The sequence below is a fragment of the Neospora caninum genome, chromosome XII, assembly GCF_000208865.1.
Source record: "Neospora caninum Liverpool complete genome, chromosome XII".
Classification (NCBI taxonomy): Eukaryota; Apicomplexa; class Conoidasida; order Eucoccidiorida; family Sarcocystidae; genus Neospora; species Neospora caninum.
The window spans coordinates 465,454-480,967 of NC_018398.1; the positions used below are offsets into that span (position 1 = coordinate 465,454).

At 55.5% G+C, this 15,514-nt stretch overlaps 1 protein-coding gene across 1 annotated transcript; it reads right to left on the reverse strand.

Moving 5' to 3' along the window:
• Window positions 1-1,078: 1,078 nt before the first annotated feature.
• NCLIV_060900 (conserved hypothetical protein) lies at window positions 1,079-11,660 on the reverse strand (the record flags this gene model as incomplete). The annotated part of the gene is made up of 13 exons (XM_003885643.1): window positions 1,079-1,115; window positions 1,506-1,630; window positions 2,113-2,249; window positions 2,771-3,407; window positions 3,647-3,874; window positions 4,105-4,422; window positions 4,711-4,793; window positions 5,130-5,190; window positions 5,470-8,094; window positions 8,811-9,194; window positions 9,491-9,964; window positions 10,372-10,903; window positions 11,485-11,660. 13 exons carry the CDS (start codon window positions 11,658-11,660, stop codon window positions 1,079-1,081), a joined length of 5,817 nt encoding a protein of 1,938 aa, XP_003885692.1.
• Between the last annotated feature and the right edge of the window lie 3,854 nt (window positions 11,661-15,514).

A 15,514-nucleotide genomic window follows, 5' to 3' on the forward strand; every position in this document is an offset into this window, starting at 1 on the left:
ACAGGGGCTAGCCCGAGGAGAAACTTGGACCTATCTCGGCAGGCATCCCCTGTTCGCGGAGACAGATGTTTCGGCGACACAGGCGACGAACAGAACTTAAGCAGAGAGACAATACGATCTGGACACGACCCGCAACAAATGGCCATCCATTTGTTTGCTGGGTGGACAGCCGCCCTTCCACACGACACCTGTCGCGTAGGCCTATCGAATTTTTGGATCACCTCTGCACCAGAGTGAATGCATTCAGAGACTGCCAGAAGAAGTTCTTCTTCGACATCGTGCTTCGGTATTCTGCAAAGTCCACAGCCTGCCTAAATGGCCAACCCCTGCGTCCTCTTCACAAGTAGAATCTTCTGTTAACCTCCCAAAAATGATAATCCACTGACTACATTTCCACTCAAAAATGGACTATCAACATTCGGCTATTTAAAGCTATGTAAAGATATTTATGTGTGTATGCGCACATTTGTATGGATGTACATGTAAGTAGAAGTATGTCTGCGTATATATATATATATATATTTATGTGTCTATGCATATGTGCATGTGTGTACGCATGCCTGTGTGTAGTCTGTATGTGCATGCGCATGCACGCGTGAAGCTCGGCCCCCGAAGTCGGTTCGTTTTCTCTCGAGAGAAATGCCGCCAGAGCTGAGAATTCCGCGGCTTTTCTATCCTTTCGGAAGCAACGTAGCCGTCGACGAAGCGCATGCAAGGCCTCTCCCGTTCAGGACACCAGACTTCAGACCGCTCCCGCGATACACGGTCGGAACGTCAGAACACATTACCACACATTCCCACACATACACCAAATATATATACGTATACAAATATATATATATATATATATATATGCGTATACACCCCACAAAATGCATGTATAGATTTACAGAGAGAGCTGAATATCGAGAAATACCGGTTGGAGATAGCTATATGCACACGGTCACGCTTTCTCTAGAGGGGGAGAGTGACAGAAGAAGGAGACGCGAGCACCATACAAGCAAAGCAGGAAGCAGAACAGACCGAAAACGTTTCTCTGTGCATCAACACGAAGACGGCCAAGTGGAGAGGTCGTCTGTCAAGATGCGCGCGTGGTTTCGGCCGTTCGCTGCAGTCTGCGCAGGAAACAAGGGACAAGGAAACAAGGGAGAAGAGGTCAAATGCTCCGCTTCACCTTGTGTGGAAAACGACATAGAGGCATTCCTTCCCCCTTTGGCGCTTCTCCTTTGCACAAACGTTGGGGAGACTTGTTCTGAGATCCCAGGAAAAAAGGGAACAAAAGAATATTGCTGCAAACCAAATTTTCCGTTTGGCTCGCAGTTCTTCGCCCTTGAGGAACAGAGAAAAGGCAAGCCGGAAAAGGAGGAGAGGGGAAAGGGGAAAAAAAAGAGCAACAGAGAGAGAGGAAGAGAGAGAGGAAGAGAGAGAGGAGAAAGGAAACAGAAAGCAACAGGAAGAGAGAAACTGAATGAAAGAGACCATAGAGACCGGGAACACCGGCTTACCTCTTCAGTTGCTTGAGGGAGAGCGCAAGGCCTTCCTCGATCGGTTGCGGGAAACAATCTCGCTCGCCTTCCTTCTTGACATGCTGCTGAGCCCATGTGAGGTTCGTTCGGAACTCGTCCACAAGCTGCAGGAAAAAAGAAACACCCTAGGCCTATCATACGAACGGGAAAGAGAGGACGGGAGAAACGAAACCTCTCGACGTCTACCCCCCGTGAAGCCGAAAACGTACATTTCTGCGGTCCAACAACAAAACTCAAATCGACGCCTTTGGTTGACGCTCTCTCTCCACACAAGATGACCTCTCTGGGGCGTCTAAGATACCGTTCTGTGCACACACAAGTATATACATTTCTATAAATACATACCTGTACTTATAGACATAGATGTACTTGTAGATGCATCTACACAAATACCCTGCTTCACACATCTCTTCCTGTACCTATATATATATATATATATATATATGTATATACATACATGTAGATACGTGCGTATATGTAGATGTATATGCAATTTTTTTGTGGATCTCTCTCGTCTTCCCTCTGCGTTCTCTTCCGAGTTGGATGATCTCTGAAACCGTGCGAAGAAAGTCTTAACTTCTCTTACGTCCAGGAAATCAGAGCGCCCAATCTGCGGCATCGGGCCGTCGATTTGGAAGAGAGCCTCGGAAATCCACGCCACGCGCTGTTCCACGGCTGCCAGCTTCCTCTCGCGAAGATCTGCCTTCAGTCCCTCCGACAGGACTGGAAAGATGAAATGGAAAAAAGGGAAGGAAAAGGGGAAAAAGAAGTGACGCGGAAGGAACGTGGAGAGAAAACGCGACGAAGACACGCACAGGCGCGAGAGTCGAAAAAGGGGCAAAAAGGCAGCACGCGGACAGCGAGCGGGGCAAACAGAGAGGCGGCAGAAGCACGGAAGAGAAGATTCCATGATCACTAGGCGGAAAGAGGAGGAAGAGGCATGAAGAGGAGACAGCGGAAGAAAGCAAACCACAGAGAGTTGTCTCCGCCGAATCGCAATGACTCGCGATCCGCAACTGCTACTTATCAGCTTGTTGTGTCTCTCTTTCGCCCAGTTCCTCTCCGTTTCCCCACGCCTCGGTTTCTTCCTCCGTTTCGTCTCCTCTGCGATGCTCTTCGTTCTCCCCGTCTGACTGCCTTACTCTCTGTGCCGCTACGCTCGTCCCTGCGCGTGTGTCTCCTCTCGCCACAACCTCGTCTTCTCCCCTCCATCCTCTCTCGCCGCCCTCGCGTCTCCTACTTACTCTTCACTGTCCCCAGCAAGGCAGGTTGCCCCACTGGCAGCGGTTCGCGCTCGAAGAACTGAGCGGGCGAGAAGTAGGAGCAGATGGACAGCAGCCACGACCCTCCGGTGGACTGCTGCAGATCTGCGGCGATGGACAACGAGAACGCCTCCTCGAAGTTTTGCGTTTGAAGACAGTGGACCAGCCTCTTCTTCAGCTTCTCTTCTTCGCTTTCTTCTCTTCGTGGGAGCCTGCCGGTCTCGCCCTTCTCCCCTGCGCCTCCAGCGTCCCCGCCTCCCGCCTCGCTTCGGCTGCCGCCGGGCCCCGCCCCAGCCGATGCCCCGACCGCGGTCGTGGAGGCCAACGCGGTCGCGGCGCCGGGAGTATGGGGACTGGAGCCCAAAGCAGCAGAGACCGCAGCAGCTGCAGCAGAGGCCGCGAGCGTCTCCGAGCGCTCCTTCAGCGTTTGTTCCGTCTTGGTCAAATCCGCGCGGAAGTCCTGTCGCAGCTGTCTGAAAGACTGGACCACTTGGTCAACCTTTTGCTTCTGGGCCTGCAGCTCTCGCTGCTGTTGCTGAAACTGCTGCGCCACTTGCGTCTGGTACTGCCCCTGCTGTCGCTGCATGGCAGCCAGCGTTTGCGAGACGCCCTCGACCGCCTGAAACAGGATAAAGCACTCGCGAACGAGGTCGGAATCACACGCGAAGAGCGAGAACGCGCGCGAGAGCTTCGCGAACACACGCCACTGCCCTTCACCTCATCGCCTTTCTTGGAATAAAACTCGCCTGCGACCAGCCCCGACGTCGCTCCGTCTCGCAGCCCCACGTCTTTGCCCCCTTCCTCTACTCTGCTTTCTCCCCTCTCTCCCCTTTTCTCGCCTCGCCCGCTCGCGCCTACCTTCATCACAGCCTCGGAGTGCACTTTGAGCCCCGCCTCGAGCGCGGCCAAGTTCTGCCGCATGGAGTCCACACTCTGGGCACTGACGCTGTTTTGTCTCTGGAGCGGCGCCTGGCTCTCGAGCTGCTTCTGCACGCGCTGGAAATTCTGCTGGAGACTCGCCTGCACTTGCTGGACGTTGCGGTCGAGCGCGGCGATTTCCGCGGCAGACTGACGCCGAACCTCCGCCTGTGGAAAAGACACCCGCGTGCCGACGCAGAAACAGCAAGACATCCAAAAAGCAGAGCACAAGCAACGACCGGCGAAGACACGAAAAGAGAACCACGCGCGACTCGTGGCAGCACGCACGGCCGCGGGGCGACACACACACACACACACACACCGGCGCCAAGCACACGCAAAACCGCATGCCGTTTTTCCCCTGCAAATCCCTGTTCTTTCGCCCCTCCTCTCCTTACCAGTTTCGTTGCCACGACGGCCTTCACGTCTGCCAAGCCCGCACGAACCGCCTCTTTGAGGCCGGGGACCACGTGCTCAGAAAAGAGGGTGCCTAGCTCCGCCGCGACGACAGGCGCCAGCACGGCCTTGAGCATCTCCTTCTGCTTCCCCCGCTCCTCGCTCTCCTTCTGCTTCCCCCGCTCCTCGCTCGCCTTCTGCTTCCCCCGCTCCTCGCTCGCCTTCTGCAGGTGGGGGCTCGGCGTCGAGGCAGCGGGCGTCGCACCCGAGGCGAGGAGTGAAGCCGCGACCTGCGCGGCCAGCTCGGGCGCAAGCGAAGTCTGGAAGACCCAGAAAAAGAGCGTACAGAGGAGCAACGCACGCAATGCGCAAAAGAAACCGCATGCAGACCGGAACAAAGAAGCAGAGACGGAGAGGCTTTTTCACGACGAAGGCGCCGACAGGGCGAGCTGGAAAAGCTTCTTCGCGGGGTGAACACGCGCAAAAACCGTCGGGAGAGAGCTTAGGATAAGGCACAGAGAACAACCCAACGCAGACACGACGACGCAACTGCGTCTTTTCCGCTCTCTCTCTCTGTGTTGCGTCTTATGTTCCTCTTCGCTGCTTACGAGAAGCCTCTCGTGCACCGCGTCGAAACAGCGCCGGAGAGAGCCGTCGATCGCCCTTTCGAACGCCTCGCCATCGTCTTTGCCTGCATGCCGCGCAGACACAAAGCGTTCCCCATCGGGACTGCGTGCAGACATGGAACTCCTTCTACCCTGCAGGCAGAGATATTCCTACCGAAACCTTCATTTGTTAAACGCAAATGCGACGTGCGTCGGTCACACGAAATTCGGTCAATCTTTCGTGTGTCACGCCGACAGCAGGTCGTGCGCTGGCGGCTGCTATTTGCGTCGTCGCGCGTCTGGGAGGAACCGGACACCGCCACGGGTCTTCCCTTGGAAACGCGGTGCGTCTTGGGCTGTCCTTGGCGTCTTTTCGTTACACGCGGAAGCGCAAGATAGATGTGCGTGTCTGTCTCCCTCACCTGTGTGTTCGGGATTCCTCGCGGACCCATGCGTCGAAGAAGCGGTGTCTGCACACCGCAGCTGAGACACAAAACGTAAAAAAACGGAAAGCAGAGAAATGCAAAGCGATGTAACACAGACCAACAAAAGTGGAACGCCGGGGCGAGCGGCTGTGGAAAAAGAAAAATCAAGTCGAAGAGGAGTGAAAAGGCCACCAACAAGCAGATTAGAGAGAGAAGAGGAACGAGGTGTTTTGACCGACAGAAACACAAAAGGCGACTTCGAGACGACCTAGAATCTCTGTCCTTTTCACGCAGGAAACGCGTCGGCAGTGACCCCCAGGCTTCCTCGCCGAGGTACCTGGCTGGTTTCTCTGCTGGCCTTGAGGAGGGTTATTAGCTCGCGAATGGAAGCCTCAGATGCAACAGAAGGCTGAGTGGTGTCCCTGACGTTCTCGCTTCCAGGTGTCTCGATGCGTTCTCTGCTCGACGCGCATTTCTCGCCAAGGTCGCTCTGCAGCGAGCCGACAGCGGCGCTCCTGTCGCCTCTCTCTTCTCCCTTTGCTTTCGATGCCGCCGCGCTCTTCGGACCCGCGTTGCCGCGACCTCGGCCTTGCTCGAAAGCGTCTCCTTTCTCTTCTGTCTCTCTCGGAGGCTGGGCGGCAGAAAGAACGGGAGACGCATGCGACCCGCCCGTCCTCTTCTTCTTCCTCCCGGCACCCTCTCCAAGTCCAGGCAAATCACTCCCCTTGGGACCTTTTCGCCCCCCATCTTGGCCCTTGCTTCCTTCTCTCTCCTTCTCCATCTCCATCTCTTTCTCCGTCCCCCGCTCTGTCTCCTTCGCCTCCTCGCCGGCGTCGGCGAGCCTCGGGTCGGAATCATCTTCACGCGACGTCGCGGAGACAGTGCCGAGAGGCATGCCCGCGTGGTCCTGTCCTCCGCGCGACTGTTCGTTTCCTTCCGCGTGTGTCTCCTCGGTCGGGTCCCCTTCCCGTCGCCCAGTGGCGTTGGCGGCGACAGGGGCGGCGGAGGCTGCAAGAGAGAGAGGCGGCGGCGCGAGCGACGAAGACACGGACGAGGCAGGAAGGTTCGGGAGCGAGGTCTTCCCCAGCAGCCTCATCAGGATCTCCCGCGACGCAGCCTCCTTCGAGAGGGGAGCGGCGCCGAGTCCAGAGACCCCAGCCGCCGGGAACGGCGGCGAGGAGACAGGCCTCGCGCGGTCGTCGGCCTTTGTCTCTTTCTCTTCTCGCGACCCCGCCCCCCCCGCGCCGTCCTCCGCCGAGCTCTGCTCACCACAGGGCGCTGTCGCGCTGCGCGTCTCTTCTTCCGCACCTGCGGAGTCCGCCTCCTCGGTCTTGTTCACGTCGCTGTGTCGAACACCCTCACGCTCCGACGGCTCTGCAGCCGCGCCGTCCCCCGAAGAGAAAGCGTCGAGCGGCATCCACTGGATGCTCGGTTGTCTGAACAGCTGCTGAAGCGTGCGGTGCGAGTGGCCTTGAACGAGGTCGTATCTGCCTTCGCGGCCTGCCTCGCCCGCCTCGCGGCGCGCCTTGTCTGCCTGCTTCACGAAGAAGCTGTAGATCGCCACTTCGCCGGCGCCGATGGCCTCGGCCTCGAACTCCGCAAACGAGAGAGAGGGTGACGGGGCGTCAGGGCCTCCGGCCAGGCTCGGGCGCTGAGTCGCGAGAGCCCCCGCACCGGAGAGAGAGAAGACCGAAGAGACGTTCTTCACAGGAAACTGGGACGGGAGGACCAGCAGCGAAGGCAGAGGCAGGTGCGAAGCTCGGCGCAGGAGACGCGCCGTCTTCGCTTCTCTCTCGCCAGCCTCGCTCTCTGACGCGTTCTCTGTCTCGCTCTGTTGCTTCTCTTCCCCACAGTGCACCATGCGCTGGTTCACCTCCAAGACGAAGATGAACGAGTCTTTGCTGATTCCAGCGTCTCTGTCTTGCTTCGCAGGCGCGTCCCCGTCACCGTCTGGCGACACCCCACGATCGGTACTCGCGCCGCGCCGGCTTCGGCCCGACTGTCTCTCGCGCGCCTTCTGAAGATTCGCCGGGCTGTCTCCTGTCTCCGGGTCATCGACTGTCATGCTCTCCGGGGCTCCACACCCTGCCAAACTCCAGAGGACGGCGTGCCTGGCGGCGTCGACGCGAACGAACGCCCAAGGCAATTCCGACGCGCATTTTGCGGGCGGAGGCACAAAGCCGTCATCGGCCTTCGTGGGCAGCGCCGACTCTGCCTTCTCAGCGTGCGTCTGTTCCGGAGACTCCCCCGCGCTCACCGTCGCGGCCGTCCTGGAACGGGGTGTACGTACACCCCGGAGTGGGGCGGCGGCGTCGAGGACCAGTGTCTGTACAGCTGAGCCGAAGAGGAGGGGGAGCGGCCGCGCAGACGGGAAGAACGGATTTGAGCTCAGGTCCTCGCGGGAGAGAAAGAGCGGGAAAACGCGGAGACACGAATTGTTGGCTGTGCCGACCAGGAGGAAGGCCACCCGCCGACCCGCGTCCGACGACTCCGCACTCAGGGCTGTCTCCGCGGTCGCTCCCGTGGCGAGTGTCTCCTGTCCCCTTTTGCTCTCCTCTTCGCTCCGGTAGACCGTCGCATACAGCACATTGATGGACGTGATGCACGTGAGAGCCGACAGGAGCTCTCGGGCGTGACTGTCACCCTCCTGCTCGCCTCCTTTCGCTTCTTTCTTTTCTTCGACGACGCTTCGGCCCTCGGCGGAAGACGCGGAGGACGCAGCCTGGACAAGGAACTCGTCGAAGGGGTTAAACGCCTTCTTCTCGCCTGCAGCCGTGAAGAGCGAAGGGGCCGGGTCAGTCGCCGAGGACGAAAGAGAGACGGAGCAATCCTCTTCCGGGACGTCCGGCAGAGGTCGTCCCAAGATCGAAGCAGCCACTTCGTTCATCGCTGGAGGGATCGGGGTAGGCGGAACAAACTGGGCACCGATCAACGAAACCCGCGGGACTTTGTTGTGCGACGGCTGAACACAAACAAAGTGTTTTACTACACGGCAGCGGTCAGAGGGTGGCGACATGCAGAGACGCTCCGCGAGTTTCCACACACAAGAAGATCGAGATATACATCTGCAGGTGTCCGGCGGACACGTGCAGATCCAATTAGCCGGTCCAAACAGGGTCTGCATGCAAATTGCGCCATCGGTTTGAGAAAGTGCAAAACTCCCCTTGGAGGTCACCAATCTCTCCGTGAAATAGCGCCGGTGAGTGCGGCTATGCTTGCGGCGGGAGTATCGACGCGTGCAAGTTTCAAGAACACATTTCCACTTTCTATGTGTGAATGCAGGCGTATGAAAAATGCCACTAGGGAGAGAGAGACACACGCGACATGCGAAAAGGCGGGAGGAGAAAGGCGGTCCGTCTTCGGCCCATCTCCTTCTCAGATATCACGCTATCAGCAGCAATCCTGCAAAGAAAGCGACGAGTCCTCATACACGAATCCGCAGATCCAGTCCAAGCCAGCATCTCTCTATCTTTGTCCACACCAGAAAGGACACAGACAGCAAGTGTATATACAAACATCTACATTGCATGCAGATCTCTTTCTATATATAAATGGATAAATATCTATAGATATATACAGGTAGACAAAAATAGATATAGATATGAATATATATATATATGTAGATGTGTATTTCTGGGTGTGGGTTTGTGATTGAAACGAGGAATACGAGTTTTTTACCTCGATGTGCCAGGCAGCGACGCATCTTTCATTGAAGGCGACGAGGATCGACCGGGAAGCGGGGCAGAAGGAGACGGCGTTGACGGAAAGAGTCTCTGCGCCTGCAAAGTGTTTTTCGTCGCTGGCGAACAGGCCAGACTGTTGCCGCGCGGGCTGTCGAAGCGCAAAGGGCGAGGAGGCAAAGGAGAAGGACGAAGTCGACGGCGGGAGAGAGAAGAGCGAGCTCTCGGGAGGCGTTGAAGCGAGATTGAGGAAGGGCGCCAAGCCCGCGCCGAGACGCGACCGAGACGTCTCGCGACTCAGCTTCTCCAAACTCGCCGCAGACGCCAAGGCATCCCGTAGAGGAAGGACGCATGCGCAGCAGCTCACCACCGCATCATCGACCTGAGAGACGTGCCGCACGGATATCCACGGAAACAGAAAGTGGAGCAGAGAAGCGAAAGGAAAGAGAGCGACAGCAAAGAGAGGCAGCAAAAAGAGAGAAGAGAAACAGTAGAGACAGAGAAGCGAGAAGAGAGGTGAAACATCTAGACTCTGGAGTAGGCGGAAGGCGGAGTCGAGGGATGCGCCGGAATTCGCACGCCGAGTTAGATGCAAGGTGCGACCGCAGAACGCGAGGCTGAGTGTGTCGAGTCTCTTCCTCTCTCGAGGCCGTTCCTTTCCTGTGTCCAGACACGCACCTGGAGAGGCTGCTCCGCGAAATTGATGTTCTTCGAAATGCAGTAGCTTCTGAGCACGGGAAGACTCCAGAGAACGACTTGGTGTCTCTGGACAGTGACGAAGTAGACATCTCCCGCATGCGACAGAGAAAGGCCGTAGCTCTGCTCGCGGCCGGCCTGTGCTCCGTCCTGAGGGCCCCCAGCATGCGGCGGAATCCACGCCACGAAGGTCGAAGACGACAGCGGGTGGTGGCGAGGAGAGAGCGGCGCGAGCGGCTGGGGGTTCGGAAGCTGAAGCAGCAGGAACGCCGAGGCGCCGCCAGAGCACCCTGCCTTCTGGGAAGAGACTGGCGGGGCGAGCTTGAAGATCGAAACGAGGTTGTTCGAATCGGCAACCAGCAGAAACTGCGGCTTCGTCCCTTGATACAGCGCGACGGAAACAGCTGACGGCTTCGACGCGTTCGCATTTGCAGACGGCGGCACGTAGAGCGGAGCCTGCGAAGCGCCAGCGAAAAGGAAACCGGTGAGAAGAGCGAGGAGAACGAAGACGAGGACGCGGCGACGGCTTTCTGCACGTGCTTCCATTCACGGCCCGGGGGGCGCAGGAAGAATGGGGATGCAGCGAGACCGGAGAACGGGAATTCAAGCCGACAGAAACGAACAACGCAAAAAGAAAAGAGAAAGTGGAAGCCCGTTTGTTCTGCGCCAAAAGAGAGAACGGAGAGCCCGCGGAGGTCTCCCCGGATGTCTACTTCTTCCGACCGGGATGAAGTCAAATCTTCTTTTGAAAACAAAAGGCAAACGCCTTCGCTTCTTCCTTCTCTCTTTCCGCGTCTCCCTTCTCTCTTTCCGTGTGTTTTCTCTCGTGTCGTTTCCCTTCGCTGCACGCGTTCTTTTCTCACCTTGTAGGTTTCCTCTACGCCGCCTTCTGCGCTGCCGACGATGGGCATGACCCTGACGCCGCCCTTAACGCCGTAGGCGACGAAGATTTGGTTTGTGTCGATTGCGCGACCGGGAGGAAGGAAGGCGGGGAACTGCGGCGGCCAGGCGAGGAGACTGTCTCCTCGTTCGCGGCCTCGGCGACCGTCTGTCGCGGGCGTGACCGCGTCGCGCAGCAGCGCCACGTCGTAGGTGGAGACGTCGAGAGCGGCTCCCGAGCGAGGAAACGCGGAAGTTTCGTCGAACGACAGCAGAGACAAAAGAGGATTCTCCTCGTTCTCTCGCCTCTCCCGCGCCGCCACAGAGACCGACGGCGAGGAAGCACACGAGGAGTCGGAAGAAACAGACGGGAGAGACGAAGATGCAACTGCAGCCTCCAGCGGGATGAGGTGCTCGGCAGACGCAAAGAGAAGAAACGGATACTGGCCGTTGAGGACCGCCGCAGCTGCCGGAAGCTCCGCACAGAGCGAAGAAGGACGCGCCGCACAGGAAGGCCTGGCAAACACGAACAAGAGACACACAGAGAAAATCACACAGCCAAAGGAACGAAAAACAAACGCACCAAAAACATTCACACAAACACACAGAAAACAACTATGCATATAGTTCGACAGAGACACATGTCGAGAGAGAGATTTGGAGAGAAAGATAAAGATATGCATGGAGATATATGCATATGTACCTCAAGCTGTTTGCAGTTTCTGTGCACGCAGTCCGTACATACAAGATACATACGCTGGCGCTACGTTCGCGTTGAACCCTACATATATATATATATATATATATATATATATATATATGCGTAGAAGTGCATTAAATGCGTGTAGCCATGCCTCGATATATACACATCTAAATGTATAGATATAGCATGCATGTATGCATAGTAGTTAATAGAGTTTGGGCACCGGGGAACTGAGATTACGAAAGGTGGGACGCAAGCGGTTGCTCCGCTTGTTCCGAATAGAGAGGAGTGTTCATCTGCCGAGAGTGTGTCTCTCTGTGAGAAGCTGAGAAGAGGCCTGTTTGGAAGCGTTTTCCCTCTTGATTCTTTTCGGCTAACGTTGCTTCGTGCTCACGGGTTTCTTCTGGCGAGGAGCTGCCGGAATCCGCCGAGAGTTTTCGCCTCAGGGGAGAAGTCGCCCTCAGGGTGTCTCTGACGGTCGTTGGTGCCATCGCCGCTTCGGTCGCGGGCCTTGAAGGCATGAGAAGGCGACGCAGGCGCGCCGTGGTGAGACGCCACTTCGTTCCCCATTTTGGGGAAATGGAAAAACACAGACGACGCGAAACACAGGGATGAAGCAGGGACCGACACGTGGAAAAGAAAAGGCGGTGGAACAGGGAGGAGATGAAGCGCGCGAGGCAGACGGAGAAACACCCCAAGAAGACGAGAACGGAAAAGCGGGGCAGAAGCGAGAGTGTGAAATCGAAGAAGAAAATGGGAAAGGCGAGAGACGGCGAAGAAGGTCGGGGAGGACTCGAGGGAAAGAAACGAAAAATTCAAGAGAGGGAGGAAAGAGAGCTAAAGGGACTGGAACAGAAGAGAGAAAGAATAACAGGGAAGACACTCTCGGAGGCGATCCCGTACGATCAAGGGCTGTGCCAACGAGGAGCGCGGATGCACACAGAGAGGGACGGCAGCAGAAAACTGGGGACGGACGGGACGGAAAGGCTCAAGACGCGCGGTCTCTTAGGGAGACACACAGAACGCGAACCGCAAACGAACAAGAAACAGAGAGAGGAAAAACCAAGGAAAGAGGCCCTTAGAGTTCCGCGGCTGTTCTGAGCTGCCTGTTTTTTCCGACAGTCCAGCGCCTTTCCTCTCTTGTGTCCTCTTCGGCAATCTGTGTGTCCGAGGCGTCCCTGTGCGTGGCTCTAGGGTCCAAGACACCCTCCAGCGAGACGAGAGAATGGAAGGCAGACGCCGAGAAAAGAAGAACTCTCGTCGATAAAGAAGAAAGAAAGCGGAACGAGAAGCGACGGGGAAAACGCACTGCCTTCACAAAAGTCCTGTTCGCGTTCTCCAGTGCCCCGCGCGTGTGGTCGCGGCGCGGCGGGCCGCGGTGTACGTACACTGCAAGGCCGGGGGTCGCGAGAGCGAGCACAGAGGCAGCGTTTTCCGAGAGGAAAACGGGAAAAAGAAAGAGAAGTAATCCGAATGAGAGGCGCGGTTTTGCGTCGACCGCTGCCTGGCTGGAATAGCAGGCGCGTTCTTCCGACCCGCTTTTTACTGGAAGAAGACGCAGCGTTCTTTGCAGACTTTGGATACTGCGGCGTGTGTACGGTCACACATGGAGAGACCTGTGAGCAGAGGAAAGGATTCTGGACGTGTTTCCGCACAGATGATTTGCAAGAACCCGAAAGCAAGGGAGCTGCACATGTTTTCTCGGGCGACAGACGGCAAGCAAAAAGAAGACACCCTGTAAAAGGCGGGCGCTCTGTTCGCTGCTGCATGCGCTTTCGGAAAAGCGTACCGTCTCCTCTGCGACTCATGCGTCGACACCCAAGTCTTCGAGAAGGGAACAGAATTCCGAGTGTGTTCCGCCATTCGCGTCTTTTCCCGTGGTCAGAAACTTCTGAAAAGTCCTGTTCCTAAAAGGCAAAACCTCTTCAGCTTCGAGGCAGGAATTGAACGGTCGGCAACGGATCGCACGGTATATGGCATGCAAAGCGAGAGAGTAGATGAAGCTGGGCAGAGTGAGAACGAAGAAGAGAGTGAAGGGTGAGAGAGAGAGAGAGGAACAGAGAGAGCCAAAAAAAGAAAGAGGAGAGAAAGATGGAGAGGAGAAAGAGAGGAGAGGGAGAGGGGGAGATAGAGAGTGAACGAGGTCAAATCAGAGAGAGGAGAAAGAATGCGATACAGAGAAGGAAGGAGCGAGGAAAGCAGTACGAGACGAAGGGCGAGAGAGGCGTGACAGAGGCGAAAACCACAGCATGCCAACGCGTATGGGGAAAGCAGAGTTTTAGAGGAAAAGAAGTTGAAGCATTGTCTATTTTCAGTGTCCTGAATCCTTCTCGATCTTTTGACGCTCGTAGCCTGATCAATTTATCAACCTCCTAGCTCCCCCTTCATCGGCTGCACACGCTCGTACTCTTTACGCTCGCCTCACTCTTCTCTTTCTAGAAGGCAACGCATCTCTTATTTCACAACGTGAAAACTTAATTCCTCAATCTGTTCCTGAAGAGCCTGTGGGAGTGATCAGGCGATCAAAGTTCACCGGAGATTGTGAAAACCGTACACTTTGTCTCAACCGAAAAGGGTGATTCTGAATCATGCTGCAGGTTAAAATAAGGCTTTTTTTCTGAGGGGCCCTCGAGCTTACGTCTCGGTGACAGAGTCTGTCGTTTCTCTGTGTTAAGCAAGAATGGACGACGGGGTTCCCTTGCGTCTCCTGTAAAACTAGGGCGGAGAAAGCAGATCCACGCCGCAAATTTCCTTGCTTTCCTCTCTCGTCATCCTTTTTCCCGCGTCTGTACACTCCATCACTTTCCCGCCTTACGCCAAAGAAAGTTCCCTCGTCTGGTGGCAACCCGAAGAGCAAAGTGCCCTGCCCGCCCAGGGGGCGAATCGAGCGAAACTCTGGCAAGGACAGCACACATATGCATCATTTCAGGAGGGCTCCGTGACGCAGTTGGAATAAAAAGATCCATACCGATCTCCCTGTAAAAATACAAAGGAGTTGACGCATATATATATATATATATATATGTCTGCGGGGATTGATAGGTAGTGAGACACATGTACGTGTATAGGTGCACATACTCATATGGATATATTCATACACGTATACATATATATATATATATATATATATGCACACGCTCTGGGGCATGAACAGATAAGCAAGATTTCGTGTGTTTTTCCTTGACTCGCTGGTACTTCTTTTCTCCTTTTTGTGATGTGTCACCGCTGAAAAAAGCAGCAGGAATGAGCACAGAACAGACACGCAAAGGAAGCACGAAAGAGAATCTGCGATACTTTTCGTTCTTCCACTGCGACTCAGTCTGCCTGACCACCCGCATACTGTCACGGAAACTGCATATAGTAAATACAGATTGACACAGCGATATATATATTGCTTCTTTCATATATATAATAGATAGATATACATGTTTGTGTAAGGGACGTGGACGTAAATAAAGACCAGGATGTGCGTTTTGAGCGAGATGTGACAAACACAGGGTTCCTCACTGTTTATGTGTGTGCAGTATACAAGCAGTGCTTTATGTAAGAGGGCTGGGTGTATACAGAAGGCGTCGACTGAAGACTCCGAAAAAACAGTTTTTGTGGGTATCAAGCCTCGCGGTGCGGGACGGTGGGTTCTTCCACTCTGGAGTTAGTCATCGCTGTGGAAAAACGGGGGCATCTCCTGTTCGAGAGCTAGCGTTTCCTGCGCACACATCTCCAGCTTTTCAATCGCTCTCACCGCCTCAACGTTCCTACAGGGTCTTTGCGCCTCCAAAGAGAAGTGTTTGTTTTTCGAAAAACGGTGTGGCAGCGAGCTCGCGCGTATGTGCCGCGACTTGCGGAACAAGAGGGGCGCGAAGTCTCCGCGATTTTTCTCTTTCCAGATCCAACCTTTTTGAGGCCGCACTGGCGGAGAGACGGGCCATGTGAGTCAAAGAGAAGCGAGGTTTAGCCGGGAAATTACCGCCTTAACAGCTTTCCTTTTTGTCTCCCTGCAAAATCCTGAAAGCACTTGTTTCAAGGTGATCTGCCAGCCGGGCGGCGCAAATCCGCGCCGCAAAAAGGAAGAGACTACACCGAGTGTCTCCTGAGCTCCCGAATAAAAACAACTTACATGCCGAAAGAGAGAGAAAGAGAGAGAAAAAGACAGAGGAGAAAGAGAAAGAACAAGAAAACACAGGAAAGGAAAGGAAAGAAAAAGGAAGGAGAAAGAAAGCGAGAAACATGATAGAGCAGGCAGGAGTTAGCGAGGAAGAGACACAGAGAGGGAGACACGCACGCGGATTTCAAGAGACAGTCTCTGTGTATTTCGCTGGCACTGGTGATTTTCCTCCGTACTGCGAGACCTCGTACCCTGCCGTTTCGATCAAAATCCTGCTGCTGCTACAGCGCCTCCTCAGAATCACGTTCCCTTTCCCCCG